The 12,959-nt window shown below is 42.6% G+C and overlaps 1 protein-coding gene across 2 annotated transcripts in view; it reads left to right on the top strand.

The window, feature by feature from the left end:
- The first annotated feature begins 3,665 nt into the window (after nucleotides 1–3,665).
- CREB3L3 (cAMP responsive element binding protein 3 like 3) overlaps nucleotides 3,666–12,959 on the top strand; it is a 114,287-nt gene continuing 104,993 nt past the window's right edge. For both annotated transcript variants that reach the window (XM_044282578.1, XM_044282570.1), the window contains exon 1: nucleotides 3,666–3,849. In XM_044282578.1, coding sequence (XP_044138513.1) covers nucleotides 3,787–3,849 — 63 coding nt within the window. In that variant the 5' untranslated portion in view covers nucleotides 3,666–3,786. The remainder of the gene's footprint in view (nucleotides 3,850–12,959) is intronic.

The following is a 12,959-nucleotide window of genomic DNA, read 5'->3' as shown; positions in this document are numbered from 1 at the left end:
TCTGGTGAAGATATCTTTTTGATATTTTCATACCTGTTCCCTAGATGGCCAGTGGGCCGGCTGCATGGGTAATGAAGCCTGGCCTAGAGGGGCTGAGTCAGAGGTGGGAGGGAAAATCCCCCTCAGGCCTGCTCCTGGAGGAAAGGCATAAACATGCAATCCCTGGATATTTGGGTGTCACAAAGTGGGAGATCCAATCGGATTGGTTTGTGCACCATTACTCTGCCCAAATCTCCTGGGAGGAAAGGACTTTTACGACGCAACTGCTATTTGAACTTTCTTTGTTTTCTCCTTTTTATTTTACAATTGTTTGCCATTTATGTATGTCTCTTGTTAATAATATTTTGCAACCAAGTACTGTCTATTTTTAATACATTAAACCTAAAAGTTTTATGGTTTGTCTTGTAACCTTAATAATCTGTTAGCTCCATGAAGAGTGTGTGTGCAGTCTGAGGCTGTATGTTTTTCCGTGAGGCTTACTACCATGTGTGTGTGTCTGCTTACAAGTGGAACACTCAGGGGTGTTATAACTGACGGGTGGTGGCAGTGAAAGTTTCGTGTTAGTGCGTGGGTGTGCTTGCAGGCTTCAAGTGCTGATTTATGCTCAAGTTACGGCCCGGCGTAGGACGTAACAGCGTGTGACGGCGTGAGGTGAATCGGCCTGAAGGGCTTAGTCAACCCTTGTCACGTGACGCGGTGGTCTGGTCTAGTCCCCGGTATATGACAAATTGGTTTGCAGCGGTGGGATATCACTATTTTTATGTGATTAAGGCTTTACGGAATTATTCCTGACACTAAAGGCTGGTAGAAACCATGCGAGGGAACCAGCATACAAGACAAACACAGTACTTAATTTTTGTTCTATAGATATACGTTTTCTTTTTTATATCTTTTTATTTGGCAACCACTGAAGAGCATGAAGTTCTGCATGAGCCTGGTCCTACAGAGTTTGAGTGGATGGGAGCCTCAAAAGCACATGGGGATTCTCCAGTCTTCTATAAAAAAAGAAAAGAGAGTATTACAGGAAGATGGCACAAATGTGTGGGAGCACCAAGAGTATAGCACAGTACGAGCCTGATCTGGAAGATTTCCCCCTCATGGAGACAGATGAGGAACTACACTCCCTAGGGCCTAAGTTTGAGGAAATTTGCAGACGATTCCACTTGGCCTCGGAGCACTGGGCACACTTCTTCATCCTTACTCTGAAAGGAGACCTCCTGGAGACTTTGGCGCATTTGCCTCCTGAGACCTACCTGGATTGTAACACCATAAAAAGCACTCTCATCCAACAGGGTGAGCTGCATCGCGCGAAGATGCTCGAACCCAAGGACACTGTTTTTAAGCAGACTTTGCTGGTGAAAGAGTTGACTACCACTGTGTGGCTTGGAACCAATGTGGAGCAGAGGACACCCCAGCATGTGGACATCCCAGTTGTGGACAACACAGCAGCACCCAAGGAGGAGACTTGCAGAACCAGCAAGGTACTGTGGGGGGATTATGACCAGGACTGTGATTTAAAGGCAGGTGGGCCTGTGGGGACTTGTGGGACAGCTTCAAAACCACAGAAGTCTCAGAAACCCCCATCTCTCTGCATAATTCCTTCCTGGAGACACCCCTGGAGTTAAATGGACTGTCCCGGGAGGGTTTTGCTTGTGAACCTGCATCTTCAAAGGAAAATTGCAGTGTTTCAGAAGAGACAGGCGAGTTGCAAGAGGGAAACGTTATTAAAGACTCCATTGTCCCAGGGCCGGGAAATTAATGCATGGACACTGTCGGTGAGGATCCCATTGACGGAGGCGATGCAGTGGGGGACAGTGACCTAACTAAAAGGGTCCCCTGATGCAGGGGCCCAAGATTCTGATGATGTTGCAGACCTGGATGCATATCCGACGGAGAACTCTAGTGTCCAAGACCCTGGACACGGAGGTATGGACATTGCTGATAAAAGTATGGACATTGCTGATAAAAGTATGGACATTGCTGATAAAAGTATGGACATTGTTGATAAAGACATGGACTTTGTTAATATAGCTGAGGACAACATGAAATACATTGAAGCCACAAAAGAATCTTCAGAGGTAGAGACTGTAAATTGTGTTAATGTTGGGGAGAAGGACAATCTCCCTGTCAAGAAGTCAAACATTGAGCAGAGCATGGAGGAGCTAACCAGTAAAGCCCCTTCACTTTGTCCAGTCGTCGTCATGGAGACCGTACTGAATGCAGGTCCACAGCACCCATACAGAAAAAATTCACCAAACGGATATGCCACTGACTATACTGGCTAGTCATAAATGCAGATATTAAAAGCTGAGACTTTTGCCAATATATTCCTGTCAGAAAAATATCGGAGCCCATCATGCACCACGTCACGGTCACTCAGCATGGCAAGGGGTCCTACCACTAAGCTACCTATGGTGTGAACAAGGTCTGAAGGTGATGAAGATATGCAAATTAGCTTCCATCAGCCTATGGCATAAGGTGTTAATTTGCATATAATCATTCTAGAAACACAAAATAATGGATTGTTGCCTACATTAGTAATAACAACTATGTTTTGAGTGAGAGTGAAAGCATATGAGACAGAGAAAACTATAACTGCGCCAAAGAGAGTTTCTCAATCCAATATAGCTATCTTTAAACGGGTACCCTTTTTCATTAAGGAGAGCTCCTGATACACCAAGGGGGGCCCCAAGTCTGCAAAATACATGCTTGTGCATGGCAAGATTCACGATGCTACTATCACCTTCAGACCTTGTTTACACCATAGGTAGCTTAGTGGTAGGACCCCTTGCCATGCTGAGTGACCGTGACGTGGTGCATGATGGGCTTTGATATTTTCCTGACAGGAATATATTGGCAAAAGTCTCAGCTTTTAATATCTGCATTTATGACTAGCCAGTATAGTCAGTGGCATATCCATTTGGTGCATTTTTTCTGTGATTTATATGATTCTATTTTCATCCGCACAATGCTCCGTTTTGTGTAGGATGCCTTTGTGGTGCATGTGGACCGCGCCGACATCCTCCACCGTATGCATTTTTTTGCTGGGGATAGTCGTTTGCTGCGGTCCACATGCGGTGGGGCTGCTCCCCCAATGTAAAACACGCTACAGTGTTAGGGGTTGAGCAGCTCCACCAGATTTGCCACTATATTTCTGTGTTTGTATTTGTCATAGTGTAACATAGTCCAGTGTGATTCATATTCATATACATTATGTATTTATTTATTTATATTGCCAGGTCAGCAGCCATTGATGAATTGGTTGAAGGCTGCATATAGTGCCGAGATGTCTGCCTCATACAAGTTGCAATCCTTCAAGCATCACATACTCCTGACATCAGCAGATTGCCAAGGTTTTTAAAAGCAGGATCTACAGTATTCAACTGATTTCCAGGCCAGTTTCATTCTCAAAAAGGTGTGGTCTTCATTCCACAACTTTTATAATGATCAGAACTAATAATATAAAAAGGAACTATATCAGCTCAGAAAATTAATTATTTACAAGTTTTCTACTTACATTTCTGACTTAAGTTCTTGTAATGATATCACTCTTCATGTTAGTACTGTAATGTATGTTAAAGGGCAAAGTAAAATCATTTAGGGGGACTTTGATCCCAAGTTTCACAAACACTTTGTTACTCTGTTCCAGCCTGGGGAAATATACTTGGGGGAGGGAATTGAACAAACAGAATAAGGAAGTTGTTTTGAAATAAGCTACAACAATTGGCACAGAGTGGGCACATGAACAGTTGAGACATAGAAAAATATACACCGTGGAGAAATTGGATGGAAGATAATAATAGAATCCTAGCGCATGAATCTGTGAGAAACATGGAGGTCAAGACTGAGGTATGTTTTAAGTCATTTGTTGTTCCATCCTTTGAAGGGTCAGTTAAGTAGCAGTCAGCCTTTAACTATGGAAGTTTCAACTGTTGAAATTTTAAACATTATGCTGCAAATCTCAGCAACCTGCACTTATCTTTTTTTTAAACTAGGCTAACTATTTTTTTTCCTAATTTAGTTTCTTTACACTCTAAGGGGTCCTTTTTGGCTGAGATTTCAGCCCATAACAAGCAGTGATTGATATAGCAAGTTAAGGATCTTTTACTCGGGTATATAATTGCCAGAATGAATGGCCACATGAACCATTGTTTACTACTTAAGATTATTTGTGCGACTGTTTCCATAATTAAATATAATTTTTCTATGCACATAAAAGATGCAACCAGCCAACAGTTTGTCGGCTGTACACTGGACAGCTTAACATAGGGCAATATGTGATAACAAGCATTCCCAATTCAAATTGTTTACCTGATCATTTGCCCCTTTAATATGCCCATAAGTAATGTACAAAAATCTTTTTCTCATTAAAGGTCTTTTTGACTGTGTGTTATACATGGTGAAACTGCATTGTCTCCTGTTCTAGTTGTTTTTGTAGGTAGTGAATAGTTTTACAGTAACGCATGTTATTAACAGATCATTTACTTAACTACTTCATGACTCCAGATGTGCCTGTATACTATAGCTGCATGAGGGGTTCACCAACTGAGACCACTCCATATGCATGGTGTGCTGACTAATGCAGCTGAGACCTGACCATAATTACCGGGATCAGAAGGGTTACATGAAGAGAGGGGGCTCCTTTTTTTCTGATCGGGGCCCCATGGTGAAATTGTGAGTTTCTGATTGGTTGCTATTGCAGGCTAGTGCCTTTTGAAGACAACCAGGCCTATTATAGTTACCTGCTTGTATTAGGGCTTATTAGAAAGCCTGTCCTAATGCCAAAGATTGCAATAGTCTATGAAGATATTCAGAGGACTGCATGTTCTAAGGGGACTAAAAATTTAGTTTTTAAAATACCCCAAAAAAATATATATATATTAGTAATTCAAATCATCCCACCTTTCCCAATTTTACATATACAATTAATAAACAATAAAAAAATAAACATTGTGGCCAAAAATGTCCAAACTATTAAAATATAAAAACATTTATCATATGTGGTGAAGACCGTAATAGGAAAAAAAAATTGCTGATTTGCCATGTTTTTATCATCCTGGCCTCCCAAAATTTTTCTAATAAAAAGTGATAAAAATTGTGCCAATAAAAACTGCAGCTCACCACACAAAAAACATGCTCCCAAACAGCTTTGTAGATGGAAATATAAAAACGTTATGGGTGTCAGAATATGGCAATGCGAAGAAAACATTCTGTTTTCAATTATTTATTTTTTTAAATGTAGTAAAGCAAAATAAAACTATATAAATTTGGTATCGCTGTGATTGTTTTAATCGTACTGATCCACAGAATAATGTTTTTCCTGTTTTCCCCCCAAAAAAGACCTAATGGCTATGTTAACAAAAAATTAAAAAAAGTTGTGGCTCTTGGAAGGTGGGGAGGAAAAAATTTAAATGAAACAAAGAAAATGTAATGGGTCCTTAAAGGGTAAATGCGCCATATTTTTATATTCCCTGTATATTGAGATAATAGAGGATAAGGGGGTTTGTATCCCATCCTATCACCTCAGTTGAGCACCACGGCCTCTTCCTAGGCCAGTGAACTTATTTACAGATTAATCCCTTTCAAGTGAATCAGCCTGGGCTGCAATACTAAGCACAATCAAGGCAGGGCTTTCAGATTGCATACCATGGTTGGTGTTATAACAATTCATTTAATTGGATTAAAGGGAAATGTGAAAGTTATTTAAGCACGCATCCATCAGAAAGTCTAATGGTTGGAGTGGTGGTAAATAATTGTGAAATATTTTGCTGTGAATTTTAAGTTTTTTTTGTGGGGGGGGGGGGGGGGGATAATAGCAGTTATCCTTATGCGCTATGCCCTGCTCTTTTATTCTATTGCATCTAATATTAAATAAAAGAATTACTTTACTGTGTCACTATGCATGAATCAAAATGATTTCATTCTTTATACTTTATTAGCCAAGTGTACAGTCAAAAATAGTTGATCTCCACAGCAACATATTTCCTCCATTATTTTTCATCAAGTTGTGTTGCAATCTAGTGTAATGTAGATAGACCTAATTAGAAACATTTCTAGCTTCTACTTTGGACCCTACGTTAATCATCTGCATGATACACGTATACACTTTGGGGGCAAAGTCCAAGAACTAATACCTTGCTTAATAGCAAGTTATTGAAAAATGTAAATACATCATAGACCAATTATCTTTGTTCCAAAAAAATATTATTGGTACATAACATTTAGGGGGGAAAAACTTGAATTGTTAGTTTGAAAATGATATTTAAATGTTAGTATGATTTACTTGGAGACTACTCATTACAAAATTCCAGTCTTTGACTTTAAACCATTACAAATATATAAACTACTGAAGGATGTAAGGACGTAGATCGGGTTTGATGGTGGGGCGTGTGCCGAGAGGGGGGTTTGGGAGGGGGATGCTCCAACACGGCCGTATGGCTTTTTCAGTGTTTTGCGGTCCGTTTTTCACAGAACCATTGTTCAGTTTTTTTGTTTCCGTTGTGTTTCCATTTCTGTTCCGTTTTTCCGTTCCGTTTTCACGTATGCCATATACAGTATACAGTAATTGGGCTGGGCATAACATTTTCAATAGATGGTTCCGCAAAAACGGAACGGTTATGGAGGACATACGGATGCATTTCCGTATGTGTTCGTTTTTTTTGCGGACCCATTTAGGCTACTTTCACACTTGCGGCAGAGAGATCCGGCAAGCAGTTCCATCGCCGGAACTGCCTGCCGGATCAGGCAAAATGTATGCTAACTGATGGCATTAGTAAGACTGATCAGGATCCTGATCAGTCTTAAAAATGCCTGATCAGTCGAAAAAATGCATTGAAATGCCGGATCCGTCGTTCCGGTGTCATCCGGCAAAAGGGATCCGGCATTTATATTTTTCACCTTTTTTTCAGTCTGCACATGCGCATAACGGAACGACGGATCCGGCATTCCGGTATTCTGAATGCCGGATCCGGCACTAATACATCCCTATGGGAAAAAATACCGGATCCGGCGTTCAGGCAAATCTTCAGTTTTTTTTCGCCGGAGATAAAACCGTAGCATGCTGCGGTTTTCTCTTTTGCCTGATCAGTCAAAACGACTGAACTGAAGACATCCTGATGCAAACTGAACGGATTACTCTTCATTCAGAATGCATGGGGATAAAACTGATCAGTTCTTTTCCGGTATAGAGCCCCTGTGACGGAACTCTATGCCGGAAAAACGAAAGTGTGAAAGTACCCTTACTTTGTTGACTGTGAGAATGTGTGGGAACCTGATTTTCTGTACTGAACTCTGCACTTGTAACTGGACCTCCCGGCATTATAATGATTTATAATGTTGTGTGTCCCTGACTGACATCACCTGTAATAAAATGTACTCACAACAAATCTCACTTCCACATAGAGTGTATTACTCATAGTCAACTTGCTCATCTGAAACTGGCCTAACTCTTTTGTCTAGAAATGCTACTCCATTTTTTTCCCCATTTTTTTGTTGAGTGAGTTTGTGACTTATTTGTACTGTTTAAACAGTTGCAGTGATAAAGGTGGAATTAAACTAATTAACATAACTAACTAGACCCACTTCCCCACCCTTTTTTAAAAACTGAAGTGAGTGGTGTAAAAATGCGAAAAGTCGCAAATAAGCCCAAATAGCAACTTTTAATTTTTAAGTTATATAGAATTTCTAACGATAATTTGATTTACCTTAGTCATAACAGCAGCACAACTGGGGTATTACTGCCCCCTGTGGACAATCAGGACAGGTTGAGCTTGTATTAATTAACTCAAAATAAAGTGATCATTAACCAACAGGCCCCTATAAAGACCTTTCCAAACACACACACCATGTGACTGTTAAGTAAAAAACAAAAATTAGAGGGAGGGAATGTGCTGTTAGGACTAAGGGAAAACAAATTATCGTTAGAAATTAATGATTCCCTTACGTCCAAACAGCAGCACAACTGGGCACTTAGCAGGAAGAGAACCTATGAGGGAGGGTCTTTCAGCTAAACTGAAGGCAGTGTGTTCTGAACTCCTTAAGTCAAGCCTATAATGTCTCCACTGCAGCCAAGGCCTGCAATTCTCTGATTCTCTTTGCTGAAATAATGGCAAGCAAAAAACAGGTCTTCCAAGACAAATACTTTAAATTCACGCTCTGAAGGGGCTCAAAGGGGGGAGAGCATAACCCCCTGAGCATGACTGATCCTCAGGATCCTAGGCTGCAGTCTTTCGGCTCCTTTAAAGAACCTTTTGATTAGAGGGTCCTGAGAAAAAGGCTTGCCCGAAACTGCAGACAAAGCTGAGGTATGCACTCTTAAGGTTGAAGGTTTGAGACCCTTGTCTAATCGATCCTGTAGAAAATGAAGAATGGAGGAAATAGGGGGATCCAATGGGGACACCTCATTTAGGGCACACTACTGCCGAAAAGTCCTTCCAATCTTAAAATAGGCTTTGTTGGTAGATACCGATCTGGAATGGGATAAAGTCATCAGGATCCTTCCAGACAACCCTCTAGACTCTAGAATGGGTCGATCAAACTCCAGGTTGTCAGGTTGAGACTGTTCAAGTCTAGGCAGGACCAGATGTACTAGGTCCTGCCTCAGAGGAAGCTTCCAATATTGTTCCTGGCTCATCTGCATTAGCTGGGTGAACTAAGACCTCTTCGGCCAGAAAGGTATTATGGCGATCACTGAGGTCTGGTCTTGCCTGAGTTTCATCAATACTGTTGGTATCATGGAAACTGGAGGGAATATATGTGGGCCAGCCTGAACCTCCACGGAATGGACAGAGCATCCACCGCCCAAGGATTGTCCTCCTGTATAGGGAGCAGAATCTGTCCACTTTGGCGTTGAACCTTGTCGCCATTAGATCGATCTCTGGCGTTCCCCATCGTTGCGTAATCTGATGGAAGACTTCTTGGCTTAGGGACCACTTGCCTGGCACAGGAAGATTTCGACTTAGGCGATATGCCACCAAATTGAGAGTTCCTCTGATGTGAACTGCGGCCAGGTTAGTAAGGTTCTTTTCTGCCCAAGACAGGATCGATCCCACTTCCTGGAGGAGAGGTTGAGATCTCATTCCTCCCTGTCTGTTTATGTAGAATACTGTCGTCATATTGTCAGAGCGAACTCTCACTGCCTTTCCCTGAACTTGAGGCGCGAAGTGCAGGAGTGCCAACCGGACCGCTCTTAATTCTCTTAAGTTTGACGACATTTGGCTCTCTTGGGGAGTCCAAATACCTTGTATTGGAACTTCCTCCAGATGGGCTCCCCAACCTAGAAGGGATGCATCTGTGGTCAAAATTATCCACCGGGGTGGAATCAAGGACCTCCCATCTTTCAGCTGCTTTCACCACCTGAGGGAGAGGCATACCTGAGGAGACAGGGAGCATTGCTTGTCTAACCCAGTTGGGTTGCGATTCCACAGACAAACACTTCAGACAGAAGAGGACGCATGTGTGCTAGGGCTCAAGGGACTGCCTCTGCAGTTGCTGACATGTGGCCCAAAATCTTCATTAAGGTTCTGATGGAAACCACATGAGGGACCATTAGAAACTCTGCAGCTCTTATTACTTTCTGGCGTCTCTCTGGAGTGATGGAGAGAGTCATCTGAGAGCAGTCTATTATGAACCCCAAGAATCTTCTTGATGTTGCCGATACAATTTTGGATTTCTCCCAATTTATTATCCAGCCTTAATGCTGGAGAAAAGTAAGAGCCTGATGAAGAAAGTTCTGCAACACATCTAGAGCATGGCAACACATCTAAGTAGCCAGTCATCTAGGTAAGGAATAACCTCTAAACCCTCTAGCCTCAAGGCTGCCACAATAGCAACCACAACCTTTATGAAGGTGTGGGGGGCAGAAGAGATTCCAAAGGGCAGGACAGCAAACTGAAAATGTCTGACAGTGCCCCTGAGAGTGACAGCAATCCGTAGGTATCTTCTGTGATCTGGATGAACGGGTACATGAAGATATGCATCTTTTAGGTCTATGTGACCATGAGGAACCCTGGTTGCAGAGCTTCTATGACTGAGCGAATGGTCTCCATCCTGAACCGCTTTGGGGTTATAAAACGGTTTAGATAACGGAGATCTATTATCATTTGCCAGCTCCTGTCCGGCTTGGGTACAAAAAACACTGGGGAATACACTCCAGACCCCTTTTCTGCAGAGGGCACTTTTTTTCCAGCGCTTTCTTTTGTAGATAAAGAAGGATGGATTGTTCTAAGCATGCCTGTTTTACAGGAGAGAGGAGGGAGGTCCTCACAAACCTTGAAGGAGGAGGAGCTAAAAACCGTATTCTATACCCTTCTCTTACAACTTGGAGGACCCACTGGTCCGAAATTCTGAGTTCCCCATTTTTTGGGAAATGGCGGAGACGTCCGCCTACAGGAGTAAGCAAGCCAGGAGAAAAAGAGGGTCTACGAAAAGCTCTGCCAGAGGAGTAGAGATGGCGTCAAAGGCTCGACTTCTTCTCCCCAGGGTCCCGGGGGTGAGGATTCCCTCTGCCGCAAGAGCCCTGTCCTCTGCAGGATCTATGGTAGGTTTGAGATCTGGATCCCCTAAATTACCTACCTCTCCCCCCAGAGGATTGCTGAGGGAGACACATTGCTTTCTTATCATAAAGTCCCTCCATAATATGATCTAGTTCAGACCAAAATAGTCTCCCTGGTTCATAAGGGAGGACACAGAGATTTCACTTAGAGGCATTGTCTGCCCTCCAGGGTCTGAGCCAGAGGGGCCTCCTACTAGCCACAGAAAGAGCCATCAACTTAGAAGCCAACCTAAGCTGTTGAGATGCTGCCTCACTCAAGAAATTATCTAACAAGAGAGCAGACCTAAACTGAGAACTGATCTCAGCAATAACCATGCTACAGTTTATATCCGTCTGAATTTCCAGGATGCAACTGCAACTAAAGCGGATGTGGCAGAATAGCTTCTTCTTAACGTGCATTCAACTATTCTATCTAGTAGATCTTGGAGATTAGAACCATCCACAGAGGGAACCACAGTGCATCTTGACAGCTTGGATATGGCAAAATCCACCTTGGGAGGAGGACCCTCCTTGGGAGGAGTTGACTTTGGACTAGGGCGTATAAGGGTTTTGAACCTTTTAGAAATTACCGGTCCCTTTTCTGGATGCTTCCATTCAGTTGTCATCAAACTTCTGAGCGACTGTTTCACTTTGAAGGCCCTAGGCCCCCCAGAGGTGGATATAGAAGCTTCCCCTTCATCAACAATCATCAGGTCTACTCCAAGAGATGAAAATATCCTAGGAGAACTACAGTACAGACCAAAGGTTTGGACACACCTTCTCATTCAAAGACTTTTCTTTATTTTCATGACTATGAACGCATCAAAACTATGAATTAACACGTGGAATTATATACATAACAAAGAAGTGTGAAACAACTGAAAATATATCATATTCTAAGTTCTTCAAAGTAGCCACCTTTTGCTTTGATTACTGCTTTGCACACTCTTGGCATTCTCTTGATGAGCTTCAAGAGATAGTCACCTGAAATGGTTTTCACTTCACAGGTGTGCCCTGTCAGGTTTAATAAGTGGGATTTCTTGCCTTATAAATGGGGTTAGGACCATCAGTTGCGTTGTGGAGAAGTCAGGTGGATACACAGCTGATAGTCCTACTGAATAGACTGTTAGAATTTGTATTATGGCAAGAAAAAAAGCAGTTAAGTAAAGAAAAACGAGTGGCCATCATTACTGTAAGAAATGAAGGTCAGTCAGTCCGAAAAATTGGGAAAACTTTGAAAGTGTCCCCAAGTGCAGTCACAAAAACCATCAAGCGCTACAAAGAAACTGGCTCACATGCGGACCGCCCCAGGAAAGGAAGACCAAGAGTCACCTCTGCTGCGGAGGATAAGTTCATCCAAGTCACCAGCCTCAGAAATCGCAGGTTAACAGCAGCTCAGATTAGAGACCAGGTCAATGCCACACAGTTGGCATTGCAGAGTTCTAGCAGCAGACACATCTCTAGAACAACTGTTAAGAGGATACTGTGTGAATCAGGCCTTCATGGTAGAATATCTGCTAGGAAACCACTGCTAAGGACAGGCAACAAGCAGAAGAGGCTTGTTTGGGCCAAAGAACACAAGGAATGGACATTAGACCAGTGGAAATCTGTGTTTTGGTCTGATGAGTCCAAATTTGAGAACTTTGGTTCCAACCACTGTGTCTTTGTGCGACGCAGACAGAAAAGGTGAACGGATGGACTCTACATGCCTGGTTCCCACCGTGAAGCATGGAGGAGGTGGTGTGGGGGTGCTTTGCTGGTGACACTGTTGGGGATTTATTCAAAATTGAAGGCATACTGAATCAGCATGGCTACCATAGCATCTTGCAGCGGCATGCTATTCCATCCAGTTTGCATTTAGTTGGACCATCATTTATTTTTCAACAGGACAATGACCCCAAACACACCACCAGGCTGTGTAAGGGCTATTTGACCATGAAGGAGAGTGATGGGGTGCTGCGCCAGATGACCTGGCCTCCACAGTCACCGGGCCTGAACCCAATCGAGATGGTTTGGGGTGAGCTGGACTGCAGAGTGAAGGCAAAAGGGCCAACAAGTGCTAAGCATCTCTGGGAACTCCTTCAAGACTGTTGAAAGACCATTTCAGATGACTACCTCTTGAAGCTCATCAAGAGAATTCCAAGAGTGTGCAAAGCAGTAATCAAAGCAAAAGGTGGCTACTTTGAAGAACCTAGAATATGACATATTTCAGTTGTTTCACACTTTTTTGTTATGTATATAATTCCACGTGTTAATTCATAGTTTTGATGCCTTCAGTGTGAATCTACAATTTTCATAGTCATGAAAATAAAGAAAACTCTTTGAATGAGAAGGTGTGTCCAAACTTTTGGTCTGTACTGTATGTCTAGGCCTTTTCTGGGCTAATGCGTCAGCTATGGACTTGCCCACAAATTCTTTTAACCAGGTT

The sequence above is a fragment of the Bufo gargarizans genome, chromosome 1 (genome assembly GCF_014858855.1).
Source record: "Bufo gargarizans isolate SCDJY-AF-19 chromosome 1, ASM1485885v1, whole genome shotgun sequence".
Taxonomy (NCBI): domain Eukaryota; kingdom Metazoa; phylum Chordata; class Amphibia; order Anura; family Bufonidae; genus Bufo; species Bufo gargarizans.
This window is presented reverse-complemented; position numbering and strand designations above follow the sequence as displayed.